Source organism: Felis catus, chromosome D3, assembly GCF_018350175.1.
Source record: "Felis catus isolate Fca126 chromosome D3, F.catus_Fca126_mat1.0, whole genome shotgun sequence".
NCBI lineage: Eukaryota > Metazoa > Chordata > Mammalia > Carnivora > Felidae > Felis > Felis catus.
In genome coordinates, this window is record NC_058379.1 from 26,021,025 (window position 1) to 26,040,239 (window position 19,215).

Here is a 19,215-nt window from a genome sequence, read left to right on the forward strand (position 1 = left end):
AGTCACAATCTGCAGAGCAACCTACCCAACACATAGCTGCCCAGAGGGGCACATGTGAGCCGGCGGAGACCAGAAGAACTGCCTTGCCGACTGGCAGACTCGAAAGAAATGATACAAGCTTGCTGTTTTATGCTGCTGAGTTTGGGCTCATTTGTTATGCAGCAGGAGCTGACTGACAGAGTAATCTTGAGACAGTCTCTTCCCGTCTCTGGGCCCCCAGTTTCTTCATCCGCAACAGGATGGGATTCGGGCTCCCCGAATTTTGCTGTGATTTCTTGGATTCCTTACAACTTTTAGCTCCGGGGAAATCCCATCTCCCTCCACTAATGGATTGGAAGGTTTTTATTTCTACTGTGGCCATTTCTTCCATGATTTCCGCTGGAAATCTGTGCTCCTGGCATCAATGCTGCCCTTGACTGTTGGCTCTTCCTTGTTGCCTGGACCTCAAACTGAATTCTTACAGCCCAAAGCAGCTATATCCCTGTTTAAAGAACTGTAGTGCCTCTGGACAAGGTACTTAATTTTTAGGGCTTGGAATTAACTTAGCACAGAACAGGTTGGCAGTAGCTGAAGAGAAATATTCCACGGCTATCAATCATATGGTTACTGGGCTTTGTTATTAGGTCCTTTTATTTCCTGGTTAGAGAGCTGTGTTGAGGCCCCATAAACAGGGAAGGATTTGGGGCTGGGCTCCAGAGCAGAGTCAGAGAAGGCAAGCCGGAGCCTGGCTGAAATTGTTTCCTTCCAGAGGTATGTGTACATTTGCAAAAGATGCCACAAAACGGAGGGAGGCGGGGAGAGGAGACATCTCTCTGAGCCTGAATTTCTTCCTCTGTAAGATGGGGTCAGGGAATTCTCCCTTGCGGAGCACCTCACGACTACTTATGGTGTGGTTATAACATTGGCCTTGGCCCAGGAGGCCTGGGTTCGAGTCCTGACTCGGCCCCTCCCCAGCTGTGTCCTCAAGTGACTTCATCTCTCTCAGCCTCAGTTTCCCTATCTGTAAAAGGGGAGTGCCACTGTGACATCCCGTAGGTTTCCTGGTAAGGCTTACATGATGTAGTTTGGGGAAAGCACTCAGCCACTGGCAAACAGCAAGTGCTCAATGAACGTAAGACATCCTTTATGATGGTGTCACCATCAATGAAATAAGGCATGTCAGGTATTTAGCATAAAATCTGGCATATAGTAAGGGGTGAAAATGGTGTCAGCTGTGGTTATTTGCTTACTCTATGTGAGAAACTTTACTAAGAATACACATGTTATTTAATCAACTCACACACTTACCACCTCTCTCTTTTATTCAACAGATATTTATTGAGCGTTTGCTTTGTGCCAGACACTGGGGATAAAGTGAACAAAGTATCCCATTGTGAGGCCTGCCCGAGGCCACTGAGCTACTGGGGTGGCAGGGCCAGGATTTAAATGTAGCTCTTTTTATTTTTATTTTTATTTTTAGACAGTGAGAGAGAGAGCGAGCGAGCGAGCGTGCAAATGGGGGAGAGGGGCAGAGGAAGAAAGAGAGAATCTTAAGCTGTCTCCACGTTCAGCACGGAGCCTGACTCAGGGCTTGATCCCATGACCCTGGGTTCATGAACCCGAACCGAAATCAAGAGTCGGCCATTCAACCCACTGAGCCACCCAGGCGCCCCTAAACGTAGCTCTTTTTGACTCTAGAAGCTTTTGTGTCTCCCTATCATGTGGCGTTTTGAAGATTGTGACCTCTGTGCTCAGCATCTACAGCTTAGGCTGTTTTTCTGGTCCTAACTCTGACTTGCTGTGTGATGCTAGGCAAATTGCTTCCCCTCTCTGGGCCCCTCCCAGCTCTTCCATTCTATGATGCCTTCACCAATAATTCCTTAGTTTTTTAGTTCTCCTTTCTATGCTTTACGGAGAGGGGGAGGGAGAGGGAGAGAGGGAGAGAGGGAGAGACACAGAGAGAGAGCGACTGATTTCAGAAATCCTTAATGTTTTAAAGGGCTCGTGTTCCGTTGTGTTTTAGGTAAGCTGACGGAGCTGAGAGGTACATGATGGGTCTGGGAATAGGCATTTGGGGTATGAAGGGGGTTTAGCCTGGGGGTTCCTGACTCGTTTTAAGATAACACAGCCTCCTTCCCGTCCCTAACACCAATAATGCAAGACGGATGGTTCTAATTAACGCTGCAATTCGGGGCGCCCGTTTGCTGTCTAACGGTCCCTGCTTTCACTGCTTGAGCCCCCCCTGCTCACAAGGACCCCTCCTGGGGTGCCCGTCCCCCATTCCAGCTTGGCCAATTGACACTCTTCACGATCCTGCTTGCATCTCACTCCTTCTGCACAGAGCTCACACAGCATCCTGCTACCCTCCCCGCCCTCACCCCTCCGGCCACGGCCCTTAGCCTGCCTGTCCCCAGGTTGTCTATTTATGACACTCCTTCCCTTCCTGAGCTTTGGAGATTCTGGAGGCCTGGGAGCCTCCCCGGAGCATCGCAGAGACATACGGTTGGTCCCCCCAAAGCTTGTTCAAGCCCATAAACGCGGAGGCTACGGTGTGTGTGTGCGAACGTCGGCTCAGTCCTTTGTTGGCTGTGTGACCTGAGAAAGCCACTTAACAGGCTCTCTGTCATTTGCAAATCCGGGACATGGTGACAATAATATCTTCTAAGGAGTCCTGGTAATCATAGTGTCTGTTGATGAAGTGCCAGCTACGTGCCAGACCCCACGCGACACGCTGTGCATACATTATCTCTAATGTAGGTAATTTCCCCTCTGTAATTATCTCTCCCCACCATGGCTCTAATTTATGCAATTATTATCTCTGCATAATAACGCGCATGCTCTCTATCGCTCAGGGGTGTGAAGCATGCAGTTCGGGTTCGGGCACATAGTAGGTCCTTCAGAGACGGTGACTCGTCAGAGCCGATCTCCCAACGCCCCCGCGGCATCCACAGACCCGCCCAGTGGGTGACAGGGAACAACGCCCCCTCTCGCCTGCGTCGCGCGGTTTGCCTCCTCGTGACTCAGCAAACGTTGCCCAGCACCTACTACGGGCCACCTACCCCGCTCAGTCAACAGTGCAAACGCCCTCCCCCTCACCGAGGCGATAAATAACAATTTCCAACGCTTAGGCGGCGTGAGGGGCCCTGAGGACAGAATTATTTTTACTATCAAACCCAAATTGGTTTACTAAAACTGTCAGCGGAAACCAAGCAAGATAAATTAAACCCAGCAGCTCTCGGGCCTCACGTAACCCTCGCGGGTGAGATGCTATTTTCACTCCCTCTGTGGGAGGAAGGAGGCGCCAGGCCCAGATGCCACACTGCCAGACGCGCGCCAGAGTCCGCGGGGAGAGCCCGAGGCTGCTGACCGGACGACTCGGCTCCCCTGTGCACCGCGTTAATCCCGGTACCGGCTGAAACCCTTCCCCTGCTGCCCGGTCGCGGCGAGCGCAGGCTCCCTAAAGCGGCCTTCAAGGCTCTGCCTGGTTCCACTGCCGCCCCTCCTGCGTCACTGAGCTCCAGATTCACAGGGCTTCCTCGGCTCCTTTCAAGTGCGGGTGCGGGGGAGGCCCCCAGACTCTGGAGACACGGCAAGCGGAGTGCATTCCACTCGGGTCCCCGCTGTGTGGCCACGGGCGCCCTTCCCCTGTCCGAACCTCAGCGTACCCATCTGTCAAATGGAGGCGATGATGGAACCCGGTGCACGTGCTTGCTGTGAAGGTGCCTGCGATGTGACAGCCCTGGATGCACGCAGCGTTCAGAGTATGTTGGATATTCGAGCCCCGAAAAGGAGGGAGGAGTGCTCTCCTGCTTCTGGACCTTAGCGCATGCTGTTCCTTTGGTCTCAGACACGGTTCCCCACCCCCATCTTTGCCCGTCTTGGCGAGGGTGTCCCTGAGTCGGTCCTACTGACGCTTTGGGTCCACTACTTCCTTGTGGCGGGGTCCGTCCCGTGCACCGCGGGGTGTCGGGCAGTATCCGTGACCCCTCCCCGCCGGACGCCAGCAGCACCCCTCCCCCCCCCCCCCCCCCCCCCTCAGCGAACGGCACGGCCAGAACCGCCTCCAGACGTCGCTGTTTCCCGAGAGAGAGGCTGCTTTCTCTGGACCAGGCTCACCCTCCCGACCCCGGGCCTCGGGGGCCCCTGGAGTTTTCTCCTGTCTGTGCCAGGTCAGCTCCCGGTGTGGGGGCTCCTCCGGGGCAGGGCTGCCCCGTTCTCGCTCTCTGCCGGGGCCGAGCCTCAATGCCCCGTTCACCGCGGGCCCTCACGTCCATGAAACCGGATCGGATTGATTTTGATGGCACCTCAAGTCCTAAGGCTCTGGGGCCATGCTGGCTGTTGTGCTCTGTGGGGGCACGGAGGCCGCCCTGTGGTCTCACCATCACCCTCACCTCCGCATCGGATTACGCAGAAGGACGGTATGGCCTCCCCACCCCCACCTGGCTCGGGCCTCAAACTCTACCGACGGAACTGGCCATCACTGGGTTGGGGTCCTCACTCTAGATTCTGCTTCTAAGTCTCTGATGGCAAATCCTTTGACACTCTAACTCTGTATAACCTTCTCTTGGGGGTCTTACCCTTACTGTTTTTTACACGATAATTTCCCAAAGTTTATTTATTCTTTTTTTTTTTTTTTGAGAGAGAGAGAGAGAGACAGTGACAGCACCCACTGGGGGAAGGGCAGACAGAAGGAGAGGGAGAGAATCCCAAGCAGGCTCTGCCTTGTCAGCACAGAGCCCGAGGCGGGGTTCCAACTCATGACACCGGAGATCGTGACCTGAGCTGAAACCAAGAGTCGGATGCTTATGTGATCGTTTTTAGCCAAACTTTTATTTCTTAGCATTGCCGGTCACGTAATAAATACGGGTTTCTTGACAAAAGGAGGCCATATCTCTATGGTCTTTCCATATTGTTCTGAACTTTCCTCCCTTCTTGTACATAAGAGGCAGTTGGACATGAATTTGGGGCTAAAAGTCTGGCTCTGAAACTTCATGGCTGCATGACCATGAGAAGTTGTCTTTATTCCATTGACTCTTATTTATTAAGCACCTACTATGGGGCCAGGCATTGATCTACATACTGGGGTTACAGCAGGGAATCAAACAGAAACAAAAAATCCCTCTATTCCCACGGACGTGACATTCTAGATGGAGGGGATGAAACACTTCAACAAATATGACAATGTGTGGTGTGTTGGTGGCTCTAAGTGCCACCCACGTAGAAGAGTGAAGCAAGGTAAGAGTGTCAAGAATGACAGAGATGATCAAGGTGTTGGGGGACATCTCAGAAGAGGTGATTTGTGAACAGAGGCCTATAAGAAGCTAGGGCGTGAGCTATGCAGGCTATTCAGGGCAGAGCATCCTGGGGAGGGTATGGGGGAGAAGAGATAGTGCAAAGGCCCTGGGGTGAGTTTGCAGAACAAGGAAGCCAGTGTGGCCAAATGAAGAAATGAAGCAGGAGACGTGGCCAGGGCTAGATCACATGGGTTGTTTTGTAAGGACTTGGCTTTTATTCTAGATAAAATGTAAAGTTACTGTAGACTTTTGAGCAGAGCGTGGTGGGACCTGCCTTAGGTTTTAACAGGATCACTCAAGGTAGCGGGTTACAAATAGCCCCAAAGGGGACAAAAGCGGGAGCAGGGAGACCAGTGAGGATGCCTCTGGAATAATCCTGGCACGAGAACATGGACCATGGTGGTGGGGGGGGGGGTGTCACAGGTGCTTGAACTCTGGGCATATTCTGATTGTCGAGTAGAATCAGCAGGATGTACTGGGGACTCAGGTACAAGGTGTGAGAGGGAGAGAAGAATCTGACTGACAGTGCGCGTGCTGGAGCGGCAGCTCGTACTGGCCCACGTGAGTCCGTCGTTAAGCATCCGGGCATCTGGCGAGCCTGCTGGCATTGTCTTGGTAGCTTGGAACGGCCATGGTGGGAGTAGTTACACGGAGGAAATTGGCAAATGTGTAACCAGCTTGAAATTGGCCAGGGTGGGAGTAGTTACACCCAGGAAACTGGCAAATGCCATAAATCAGGGTGTTTCTCCCCACCCCACTGCCAAGAAAGCCATTCTACTCGTCTAGAAAAATTCCCAGTCCTTTTGACCTTAGCAGCTTATGGTAGAATGGATGATTCCTTCCCGAGATGGGAAGATGGGGTGAAACAGGTTTGGGGAAGGGGAATCAGATCAGTTTAACTTTGGGGTTAAACTCCTTCATTCAGGAGGCGTTTTAGACACCCAACTTGAACAGGTCAGAAAGCAAGGAGTAAGAATTAAACAGAATAGTTGTCTTGCCCCCATAGGATTACTCTGGGGAGGACATGAATTTACGTCTGTAAAGAAACTCACAAACAGGAAGTGCTCCGTGATGAGAATCACCGCAATGAGAAAGAACTATCCAGACCAAGGCTTACAAACTGGTGGGCCCCTCAAATCTGGATCTGGCCAGCAGATACTGTTTTTTTTGGGGGGGGGTGGGGTGGGAGTGGGGAAGGGCCATTATTCTACAAAATAGAATTTAAATGATTTTAGGTGGGGATGTACTATATCCCCTTCATCACAGACCCTGCCCCTCCTTATCGTCCCACACTGACCCCACTCCCCAGTAACAGAAATTACGCGCCTGTCCTGCAGGAGTTTGAATCGTTATTCTCTTGACTCGAGGCAGCCCATCGGTTTGCAGAGAAGGAGTGTGAGGCCCAGAGAGGCTTGGTGATGGGTCCAGGGTTGCTCGGGATGCCCTGTCAGGGCACGGAGGAGGAAGACGGGGCTCCTCTCTCCCGGCTAACAGTGATATCTGGGGCCACCAGGCTGACCGGAAGACAGAAAGTCTGCCCCCGGCGAGGGGTCCCTTCCTGATGCTAATGCCAGCGGTGGCCTGGCTTTGACGAACCATTTCTGCTTTAACTGCTCAGGTCCCTGGATCGGCTGCCCCATTGCGCGCTTTGCAGTGGAAACAAAACCCCATCTAGTGTCAAGCTGAAGGTTAATTGAATGTTTGATGCCTGGAGGGAGTGAAAGGAAGGGCTCCCGGTTTCCTGTTTCCTCATTCAGGCCCGTGACACCGAGGGGAGATGTGGGCCACTCTTGGTGACGCAAAACCGCCCGTCTTGGGGACACACTGTGAGGAGAAGGCCGCTGAGCCCAGCAGAAGCGGGAAGCACAGACAATTTCTGGGGGTACGGGGCTGGGGGGACCTTCTGCAAGAGAAGCCAGGCTATCGGGAGTTGGAGTCTCCTCCTGGCTGAGGATCGAGGTGCTTTGCCAGTAACTTCTGGCGGTGGGGTGCTCCCAAGCCAGGACTACACATTCATATTTATCATGAGGGCAGTAGGGAGCCACAGAAGGCTTCCCACAGGAGACAGCTTTAGAATGGCGTTTTCTATGTGAAGCTTCAGCTGAGAAGACTCCAGGCCTCCCTTCAACTCTTTCCATAACCCCTACCTATTTCATTTTATGTTTAATGTTTACTTTAAAAAAATTTTTTTAGCATTTATTTTTGAGAGACAGAGAGAGGCAGAGCATGAGCAGGGGAGGGGGGAGAGAGAGAGAGAGAGATACAGAACCCAAAGCAGGCTCCAGGCTCTGAGCTATTTGTTAGCACAGAGCCTGACACGGGGCTCGAACTCACGAACTGCGAGACCATGATCTGAGCCGAAGTCGGACGCTCAACCAACTGAGCCACCCAGGTGCCCCAATGTTTATTATTTTTTTTAATTTTGAGAGACAGAGACCTCAAATGGGGGAAGGGCAGAGAAAGACGGAGAGAAAGAATCCCAAGCAGGCTCCCAGCGCAGAGCTCGACGTGGGGCTCGAACTCACAAACCGTGAGATCATGACCTGAGCCGAAATCAAGAGACAGACGCTTAACCGACTGAGCCACCCGGGCGCCCCTCCACAACCAACCCCTTCCCAATATCCACGGCTCGCACACGGCAGGTGCGCACGTATGTCCCCACCCCTCCCAGAGTTAATAGAGACAATCCAACCTGCTCTTCTCCAATATAAACTTGACTGCCCAAGGGGCAATGGTCAGAGCCTTTCTGGAGCCTACAATGGGGCCTGGCTCATGGCAGACCCTCTAGAACGAGGTCTTGCGTGAATGAGCACTTACACCAGACTCTGGAAGTCAGGGAGGTGGGAACAGGAGTGAGAGACGGCAAGGATGGGCAAGGGATGTTCACAAGCTGCCTCCGGCAGCCGCGGGACACCGATGTTCCAAGGCCCTCGAAACAGACGAGAAGCGCCAAAGCCAGGGAGAAGCCTGAGGTCAAACCACGGGGGAGCGAAGGGGATGGGATTCTGACCCAGGTTGGCCTGGCCCGAAGTCCGCAAGGGGCACCTGTGCGAGGTCTGTGCCTCTTTGATTCAACTGGGATAGAAGGTTCTGGGGCAGCCTCTGAGGGACAGCTTCAAAAGACGGTCACTCATAATTTTGCACACGACTTCCCCCTTGCCAGCCTCCTCTGCACGGCACGGCAGGCCCTGAGTCATGCTTCCCAGCCGACTGGGTTCTGGCTTCAGGCTTGAGGGGAGCGCTGACCCCCTGAGGCCCAGGCTGCCTCCAGAAAGGCTCTTCAGAGCTTGGCACTCCCCGCCCTGCTCTCCACTGTCCAAGCCACGGTGTCTGGGCCTGCCGGGCAGCCCCTTCTTCTGCTTCTCCAAACACCACCATCTGTCTCTGTCTGCTTCTCCCCAGCCCTGGGGAGTTCAGGAGGGGGCAAGCTCTAGATGGAGCCTCTACTAGGCGCCCCCACGGAGTACAGCCAACAGCCGCACAGCCAGGTAACTCTCCATTCATTACAGTGTTTCTTCACTCAGCAGTGATCTCCTGCGCGCCTCACTATGTGTCAGGCTCGGTGCTAGACCCCGGAGCAGAGCTAAATGAGAGCAAGCCCTCACTGCGAGGACCTTCCGTTCTAGTTGAGAGAGACACGTGAAGAAAATGAACTGCTACCGTAGGCAGAGTACCTGTTAAACCTCCCCCCTCCTCCTGACTACGCAGGCAGTTCACAGCCTTTTTCTCGCCACAGGGCCTTTGCATGTTCTGTCCCTTTCAGATACATGTATTCCGGCTCATCCGTTAGTTCTGAGCTTTAGTATCAGATCAGATCCTCAGGGAAGGCTTTTCTGACCTCCCCCTTTATATCAAATCCCCACCTAGAACATCGCTCACCAAAGTTACGGGATGTGATTATTGGTGCATTGCCCCATTTCATGCCTGCTTCCTTAGTAGACCTAGTGTCTGGAGGCTAGGGACTCTGTGTGTTTATGATGTTGTTTCTCCTGCCACTGGGACCCCAGTTCTTCGCACGGCCCCTGACACATAGTAGCTGCTTCACTAGCGATGGCTGAAAGAACAAAGCAGGGGCAGTTGGTCCCCCATCATAAACACTCACAACTGGATATCTAAGAAGATCCGTTTCTCTTCCCCCACGTGAATCTTCCAGATACAGTCTTCACCTTCCACGTACGGCTCTGGCCAGTTCGGGGACAGCACCACCCCGGCCACGGCAGAGAGCTCCCCACCACATGTAGCTGTAGGGGACAGAGACAGACAGAGACAGACACGCTTGATTCACAAGGAAGCCAAGATCGTAGCGGTTAAGCGCATGGGCTCTGGAGCCCAACAGTCACGGCTCGCTGTGCACCATGAACAGGTGCCTGAGCCTCAGACGGTCTGTGTGCGTGTGCGGGATGATTAAGTTGGGGCCGGCTGCCTGCCTCCTTCCGCTGAGGGTTGGTAGGGTAAGGGCTACGGGCCCTATAGCTCTCTCAGGATCAAGGACAGAGCTCCCCGTTCTGGAGAATCCCCAACAGCCCTATTCTTGTGCAGAGTGAGTAGCGGCTAACGGATGCCTCATTCCATTCAGGTGGACCTGGGTTCGAATCTCTGCCCCCAACAGACTCCGTGACCAGGCATGCGCCGTTTTGGAGTCTCAGGTCCCTTCCTCCGCACAGCTGCAGTAAGGCCAGCCCTGACTCCGTCGGCTTATCCTGAAGCTTAACTGATTGAGCTCATGGGGGGCGAATGCAGCACAGCCCCTGGCGCAAGGTGAGAGCTCAGTAATTCTTAGTGTTACTGCCGAAGAGCCTGGTTCTGAACTGGAAGGAGAGGTGTGGCCGTGCCTGGCGCCTGGCTCTTTAAATTCCACTCTGTTTACCGCTTTGGAAAGTTCTCAGCGTGGCAGAGGCCAAAGCACCAATAAATTCCGCTCTGTTAAACCAGCACATTTAATACAGGGATCAATCCCTCACCACGACGAAGCTGTGACTTCACGCCAACCGCCATCCAGGCGGCGGCTGCCAGGAGCAAGGGCTCTCTTCCTTCCACCACATGCTGCACATGCATCCAGGCTTGAGGTGGCTCCGCGGCCTGGCATGTGGGGAAAGAGGCAGGGCAGAGCCCCGGGAGCTCGTGGAGAGGAGGGTTCGACCCAGCCAACACCGTCCAGAGGGGCTCAGAGCACAGGTCTCTGAGAAAAAAGGAGACCCAAGTGCCATTTCTACCTCTACGAGTTACCCTCAGTCTGTTCTTAGGAACAGTCTGGTTCCTCATGGCTTTGGGTTCCTCAGCTGTAAATGGGGTCAATATTATGTGCCTCACAGGATTGTAGTGAGGATTAAATGAGAAAATGCAGCCCTTGGCAACTATTATCAATAGCATCATTATTATTAATTGAACTCAGGGCTGCCGTGTGTGGTTGGGTGGGTTGTGCACTGCACAAAAGTACATAGCAAGGGGGTACAGAGGAGCTGAAATCCATGCAGAGATCCTTTCACTGAGCTATGCACTATGGGGTCTGTGCTTGTAGGAAGGGGCACCTTTAAAAATGTATCAAGCTTGGAATTTTCTCAGGGGCCAGCAGCAAATTTGACCCAAAGGATGGTGAGCCCCGGAAAGGGTTCTAATGCGAAATTGGTACGTAAGTTGGTGACACACTTCTAAACCGGGGCCTTGACCTTTTCATCTGAGGGGGTCCAGGTCCCTGAGGCACCCTGGGAGGAGGACGGTGGGGCCACTCACCTCTGCATAGGGGCTCTGTGTCGTTCCAGTACGGGTCCCGCACGTTGATGCACTCGATAATGGCCGGACCCTGCTCCAGCGAGTGGCCGGGATCGCAGGTGAACTCCACTATGGTGCCGATGTTATAGGTCGGGTCGGATGTGGTGAAATTCCCATTCTGAATGTAGGGCTCATAACAGTGGCCTTTCTCAAAGGCTGGGGTGGGGATACAAAAGAGGGGCAGCAGCTCAGATGAGGCAGGGGCTCCCCGGAGAGCTGGATCTCAGAAGATGGGTCCCCTCCTGCTGTTTAGACAAGCTCCAAGGAAAATGGGCACCGGACCCCACTTTCCGATTCCAGCTGACCTGCTGACCTGCCTTGGAGCATTCACTTCTCTTTTGGCGACCTCATTATTTTCATCTCTAAAATGGGAATACAAACTTCTGCCCTCTCAACCCTGCAGGCTCTGCCTTTGAAAGTCAAAAGGGCAGTCTGGCCTCTGGGTCACCCTCGGCCTTAGCAGGTCAGATTTCTAGCTCCCAGGACCCAGCCCAGCTCTGCCACACTTCCTCCACTCACACACCATCACCCGGGATGGGGGAGGCCCCCCGGGGACTCTCACCCTCGAACCGGATGTTGAAGGCTGAGGCTGCCCGTGCCTGGTCGGACGTGAACTCAATGCGGATGCTGTTGCCCTCACTCAGCAGACCCTCAAAGGGGACACTCTCGGTTTGGAGGGAGTCATAGAGAAGAGCTGACTTGTTGATCAAGCCACTGTAGACCATCATCCTGACAGCAGGGGGAAGGACAGGAAGATCACTGACCCACAGCAGCAGTGGGAGGCGTGTGCCTCGCTCCCAGACCCAGATCCCGACTCTGCCCCTGACTTGCCCGGTCGAGCTGCTCTGCCTTAGGGAACCTGCTTCCTTTTCTGTAGGATGCTTACTCTAGACTCACGGGTGGATCCTGAGGTTATAGGAAAAGTGCTGTGTGTGATGTTATGAACCAGACTAATTAACTGATACCAATTATTATGACTAATTGAGGAGTAGAGATTAATGCACTGGAAGAGTGGTAGTCAGACAACCAGAGTCTCAACTCTGTAACTTCTGAGCCGTGTGACTTTGGACAGGGACACTTCCCAGCTCCGAGCCTCTGTTTCTTCATCTGTAAAACGGGTGCCTACTTCACACTCTGAGCCTACCTCAGAGTGTGGACATTAAAGGCCTTGTGCATAACATGCCGAGGACAAAGCAGGCACATGGGTCAAATTTATAAGCATTTGATTATAAATCAACTGATTTATAATTCCTGATTCTCACTTCCCAACTCCCCAGCGATTGGGTTGACAAAAGTCTCAGCACATCTTGGGCCTCAGTTTCCACAGTTGGGAAGGGAGGGATCGTAACGTCTCTCCCACCTGTCTTACAGGTGGGCATTGAGAATATGACAGGATCGAGTGCCCTGAAAAATAAAATGTGTTAGGCAAAATGCTGGCATTCATTTTTGCTGTTATTAAAGTCATTTGACACTCGGCTCCTTGCTAGTCCTGGTATTTTTAAAGAAATTATGCAAAAATAAGGAGGGAAATAGTATACAAATTAGATCAATTTCTTTTATAGAGTCATAAAGAGGCATTTTAAATCTTTTGAGTTGTTTTTCTTTTACTGTGACTCATAAAAAAGGTTTACTTTATGTTGCCCAGACGAATTTCTAATGTTACCAAAATGCATGAATGTCGAAGCGACAATTTGCTCACTTTGCCGCATGTCCACTGTGTTTGGGATGAGGAGGGGGCTGGCTTCCTGCCCCAGATCTCTGAGAATCTGTCAGCTCAACCAGCTCAAAGGGTGGCTGGCAACGCTGGGGAGTTAGAGTGTCCAGAAGCATCCCTCATGCAGTGATAGCTGGGGGGAGGGGGGTGGGTCAGTACCTCAGCTCCCTCGCCTTTCTGAAAGGACCAGGCTCCACACAGTTTTGCAGAGGCCCCCAGCAGATAGAACCCCCATGGCCCCTGCAGAGGCACCTGCTCATTAACACGCACCGTGTTGACTCCTTTCCTGTCCTGCCCTCTGCCCTATGCCTCTGCCAGTGCTTTCCAAGATTAGCTCCCAAATGAGCTACTTTCCCTAACGTCCTTGTCTCCATGTCTGTTTCCAAGGGAACACGACCTAAGACAGCAAGTCTAAGCAGCTCTGGTTCTCGTTTTCTGGAACATTCAAGAATACTCTAGGGGCTCCTGGGTGGCTCAGTCGGTAAAGCGTCTGACTTCGGCTCAGGTCATGATCTCGTGGTTTGTGGGTTTGAGCCCCGCGTCGGGCTCTGTGCTGATGTCTCAGAGCCTGAAGCCTGCTTCGAATTCTGTGTCTTCCCCTCTCTCTGCCCCTCCCATGCTCATGCTCTCTCTCAATAATAAATAAAAACGTTAAAAAAGTTAAAGTAAAAAAGAATATTCTAACATAAAACCATAGAATATTAAAGTTCTAAGATTCCGGATCCTATGCATATCACTTAGAGTCTACAGACCTGCTCTTGCTAAGATACTGCCCTGAAACTTCTCCCAAATTCCTTCACGTGCACAAGCACAGTTTTTCCACGTCAATTTCCTATCCAATCGGAAACCAAGTTTTGCTACTTCTCTCCTGTTCTCCATAGAGCCTAGTATGTGACTGGGCACAGAGCAGGTGCTCAGTGAATACTCCCTCTTTGTTAACTGCAAAAAGGGACGTGCAGGAGACAGACTGGGTCAGTGCAGCATGGGGGGTCTGGATTCCGTTCCTGCTTCTTCCCCTTCCCTGCTGTATGACCTGGGGCGAGTCCCTTTCCCTCTCCATGCCCGAGTTTCCCGACCTGTGAAAGGAGATTGAAGCCGATGGTGTCTAACATCCTTGCCAGCCTCCCCAGGCTTTCCTTTCTCAACCTCCAGAAGCCATTGCAAGACTCCAGATCCTTAGTCACATTCCGACACTCTGGGAAGGAGTGAGGCTGGGAACCCTCAGAGGCTCACCTGTCCTTCTCGTGCAACGACAGTCTCTCAAAATGCAGATGCAGCTTCTGGCCCTCTGGAGCTTTGATTGTCCACACGCAGAGCTGGCTCCCGTTGGCGTTTCCAGGGTAACTTGGGGAGAGGACGCGGCCAATGGTGGCGTTGTGCACAGCCCCTCCGCAAGGGGCTGGGGGCAGAGAATGGGGTGGGTGGTCATGAGAGGAAAGCAGAGAGAGAGACAGAGAGAGATCCCCCCACCCCTAGCCCTTAGCAGGAGGAAATGGGATGGGAAGAGGGACACACTGTAAAAGTCCTCTCCCCTTGGACAAGGTTCATCCAGTTCGATAGGAGACCTCATTTCACGACTGGAAACACCCCCTTGGTGTTCCATGACAGGGACCAACTGTGATTTAAGGGTTCCTCCACGGCACTGGCTGTGCCCTGATTCTTTCTGAGAGGACGGTAACAAGGACACAAACAGGCCATTCACAAAGGAAGAAATATACTTTTAGTATTTAGTAGGCACTAAAAATGCAGCCTCACCCACAATAAAAGAAAGTCAATTCTAGATTACATTCTGTTTCCATCTGCCTGATTGGGCAAGATAAAAAGCGGCCATCGCTCACCGATGGGACAGGTGGTGGGAAATGGGCCCTCTCCCTCATCACTCGTTAGGATGCAAATGACTCCGACCTTTCAGGAGAGCAATTTGGAGAAAAGTTCAGAAAGTATGTTCCCAAACTGACCGACTCATTAAAGTTCTGGGAGTTTGTGCTAAAAAGGAGATTGAGAGATTTCCCCCAAGGTTTATGAATAAAGGTGTTCACTGCTGAAGTGTTTCTAAGAGCGAAAAACGAGAAACAACACGCATGTCCACTCACAGCCATTTGGGGAAATAAATGCGTCCCATTCACACGTTATTAAAAATCATACCCTTAAAGAATGCTTGAGAATATGGAAAAATGCACTCGAAATTTTCAGTGGGGAAAAAAACAAGTTACAAAATGGTCTTCCATACCCGTTTCAATGAGCTATTTGCAAAAATCTATTGAGACCATAAATATAAAAGTGATTTGCTTCTATCTTGACACTTGGATTTCTTGACTTTTTTTTAAACCACAACATATATTACTTTTATCATAAAAATCTAATAAAGAAATATTTAAAAAGTGATTTGTGCACCAGAGGGAGATGCATGAATGCAAGGAAATAGTCTGAGTCTTATTTTTAGGAGATACTTGGGTCTCATTAAGGGTTTGTTGAGTGACTGCATGACTAATAAGGGCTTGCAGCGGGAGAAAAAGGTAGACCACTTTCTCCTGTGCTCTGGATTCTGCGGATTTACAGCGAAGACATTGCCAAGAAGCGCCCCCTCCTTGTTTCAGCACCACGGACAGAGGTGCGTGTGTGTGTGTGTGTGTGTGTGTGTGTGTGTGTGTGTGTGTCTGTCTTTCGCCTGTCCTTCTGTCCTAAAGCGGAGGTTGAAACCCTGCCTGTGCCACTTACCTGCTGTGGATCTAGAGAGTTCTGAACCTTGAGTTCACTATAAAATGGTGATAAGAATTCCAGCCTGCTTCCAGGACTGGGGTGAGAAATCGGTGAACCGATGCATAACACGGGTCTTGGCGCCATGCCTGGCACAGAGTAGGTACTCAACATGTAGCCAGTTCTATTGTCCTATGGCTCAGGGGCTGGCGAGATGGAGAACACTGTCCCTGGTGGGGGCACCGGCCATCTGTCCTCCCCAAGCTGCCGCTCATCTGCTGCCTCTCTGCTCCCGTTCCTTGCCTTATTAAGCCAACTGATGGCTCTGTTTGCCTTCAATTTCCCAGCCGTGGCTCCCCATCCATCTTTCTTAGCACAAAATGAGGCTTAATTCCTCTCTGATTTCACACATAGATAAAAATTAACGCGAGAGACGCACTGAGGGCAATGGCCCTATGGTTTGGATTTTTTTCCCCTCTGTTAAAAAGAAGAGAAGAGAAGAGAAATTCTGAAGGGCCTTGGGGGAACAATATTGCAACAATCAAAGCTCAGAATTTGTCATCAGGTCTCATTTGCTTTTTGGATTCCATGGACTCTGAATGCCTGGAGAGAGGGAATAATTTATTATTATTCCCAGGATTCTCTTTGTACATGGTTTGTGCTCTGGGTGCTCAGTTCTTACGGGCAACCTATACTGTCCTGACCACCGTCGTAACTTTTGAGAATCTGACAGAGTTTTGCTCTCTTGACAGTTGAGGATGGTCCAGCCTATGACCACGGGTGCAGGGACAGTGTGGCATAGCCCAGTGCTTGTCAGTCTATCATGTGCACACGAATCACACAAGGGCATGTTAAAATGTAGATTATGATCCAGTAGTCTCATAGGGGGCCCAGGATTATGCATCTGCAATAATCTTGCTGGTCTGTAGACCACACTTTGAGAAACACAGCTCAGGAGAGAAGGGTTCTGGACTCATTTCAATTTCTGTCGGGTGGCTTTGGGTGAGTGACTTCACCTCCGTGAGCCTCTGTTTCCTCATCTGTAAAATGAAGGTAATGGCTCTCATCATGCAAGATTGCCGTGAACATTTACAGCATCCCTGGCGGTTTCTCAGTATCTATCGACTGGGTTCAAAATGTGGCTGCAGGCACACCAGAAGCACAGGGACAAAAGAAAAATTGATCATTTTTTTGACACTTTGTCAAAATGAAAAGGTTTTCTGCATCAAAGGACACTATCAAGACGTGACAAACAACCCACAGAGCAGGAGAAGGTATTTGCACATCATATACCCGATAAAGATCTAATATCCAGAATATACAAAGTACTGTTACGACTCAACAATAAAAAGACAAGTAACAAAATTTTAAAAAACAATGGGCAAAGGACCTGAATAGATACTTCGCTTAGACGATCTACAAAGGGGGGGGGGGGGGCGCCTGGGTGGCTCTGTCGTTTGAGCTCTGACTCTTGATTTCGGCTCACGTCATGATCCCAGGGTGGTGGGATCGAGCCCTGCTCATTCTCTCTCTCTTTCTCTCTCTCTTTTTCTCTCAAAATAAATAAATAAATATATATATATATAAACATTGAAAAAAGAGAAGATCTACAAAAGGCCAAGAAGCACATTGGAACAGCTGCTCAATATGATTAGCCATCAGGGAAATGCAGATCAAAACCACCACGAGAGAGAGCTTCACATGCACCAGGATGCATAATAAGAGCTGGTGAGGACGTGGAGAAATTGGTACTTTACGCTGCTGGTGGGAAGGTCAAACGCTGCAGCCTCTGTGGAAAATAGCTTGACGACTCTTTAAAAAGTTAAACACAGAATTACCATATGACCCAGTGATGCCACTCCTGGGTATCGACCCAAGAGAAATGAAAACATACGTCCTCCAGGGCACCTGGGTGGCTCAGTCAGTTAAGCGTCTGACCCAGGACATGATCTCGTGGTTCATGAGTTCAAGCCCTGTGTTGGGCTCTGTGCTGACCGTGCAGAGGCTGCTTGGGATTCTCTCTCTCTGCCCCTCCTCTGCTCTCTCTCTCTCTTTCTCTCGCTCTCAAAAGTAAATGCGTAAGGGGCACTAAGGAATCTACTCCTGAAATCACTGTTGCACTATATGCTAACTAATTTGGATGCAAATATAAAAAAATAAAAAAACAAAACGAGTTAAAAAAAGAATAAAAGGAAATGCGGACATAAAAAAAATAGAGAAACCTTTTAAAATAAAGAAAGAAAATAAACTTGTACAAAAACTTGTACGTAGAAACTTGCACACAGATGCTCACAGAAGCATTATTCATAACTGCCAAAAAGTGGGAAAGACTCGGGTGTCCACCAGGGAATAAACACATAAAATGGGGGCACAGCCACGCGATGGCATAGTACACAGCCACAGAAAAGAATCAAATGCTCCCCAGGCTGTGGCGTGAGTGAACCTTGAAAACATGATCCCGAAGCCAGCTGCCAAAGACCACATGTGCCGGGTGACCCCATTTACACAGAATGTCCAGTATAAGCAGAAAGCATCATGGTGGGTGCCAAGGGCGGAAGGGGGAGGGGAAAATGGAAAGTGAGTCCAAATGGCTACGAGGTTTCCTTTGGGGCTGTTGAAGGCGATCTGGAACTGCACAGTGGTAACCGGGGCGTGACGCTGTAGGTGTGCTAAATGTCACTAAAGGTGAATTTTAGGTTCTGTGACTTTTCTCCCCTACGAACTAAAGATTTGAATGGCATCGGTCGTCTGTCCTGGGAGCAGCCTCTTTGCCCAGGGCTGAGGGCCTATCCCTGAGGTCGGTCTAATGCCCTGGGGTTGGCCTCTCCTCTGAGTGGACTATTGGTGTCTGGGCCGCCGAGGCTGGAGTGTACCTGAACAGATGGGCTCCTGGCTGCTCCAGTGGGGCTTGGAGGCGTTAATGCAAGTCAGCGTCTTGGCCCCCTGGAGCTCGTAACCCAGGTGGCAGTGGAAGTGGGCCACCCCACCCGAATGCAGGTCCATCACTGTGACATCCCCATAGTCGGGCCGGCGAGGAAAACTGCAGCTCAGCATGAAGGCTGCGAAGAAACGCAAAGGCAGACACTCAACTCTCAGAGCGGGGAGAGATGATGCATGTGACCCACCTCCCGGGAGCCAGTTTGAGCTGAGGAGAAAAGATGAGGCCCCTGGGGGGGTGTTTTTGTGACTCCCGTGGATGCGGAGACTGCCAGACTGGCACTTTTTCTAGGCTGCAAGGTCCCCACCCTGCCCCCTGCACCCCCCCCTGCCGAGATCACAGGTTTGGGGTGAAAAATGAGTTCCCACGTCATCTGAGCCCCTCTCCACGTGGACACAGAATGGCCACCTGCTTGGGCAGGGCAGGGGCAGAATGAGCCAGGTAGGGTAGTCCTGCCAGCACGAACATCTTCGGGATTTGTTAAACATGCAGAGTCCTGGACCCGAACTAGAACGAGCCGCCCCTCAGGAAATGCCGAAGGGTACGACAGCTTGCAAATAACTGTCCTCGGGGCGTCTGGGTGGCTCAGTCGGTTGAGCGTCCGACTTCAGCTCAGGTCACGATCTCGCGGTCCGTGAGTTCGAGCCCCGCGTCGGGCTCTGGGCTGATGGCTCAGAGCCTGGAGCCTGCTTCCGATTCTGTGTCTCCCTCTCTCTCTCTGCCCCTCCCCCGTTCATGCTCTGTCTCTCTCTGTCCCAAAAATAAGTAAACGTTAAAAAAAAATTTAGAAAATAACTGTCCTGGCCACGTACAGGGTTGGGCTT

At 51.5% G+C, this 19,215-nt stretch overlaps 1 protein-coding gene across 3 annotated transcripts in view; it reads right to left on the reverse strand.

The window, feature by feature from the left end:
* The window catches only part of SEZ6L (seizure related 6 homolog like), a 183,643-nt gene that overhangs the window by 44,745 nt on the left and 119,683 nt on the right, over positions 1–19,215 (reverse strand). For all 3 annotated transcript variants that reach the window (XM_045041399.1, XM_045041398.1, XM_023242157.2), the window contains exons 5-9: positions 18,327–18,512; positions 13,990–14,155; positions 11,605–11,771; positions 11,004–11,198; positions 9,376–9,514 (exon numbers count right to left, since the gene is read on the reverse strand). In XM_045041399.1, coding sequence (XP_044897334.1) covers positions 9,376–9,514; positions 11,004–11,198; positions 11,605–11,771; positions 13,990–14,155; positions 18,327–18,512 — 853 coding nt within the window. The remainder of the gene's footprint in view (positions 1–9,375; positions 9,515–11,003; positions 11,199–11,604; positions 11,772–13,989; positions 14,156–18,326; positions 18,513–19,215) is intronic.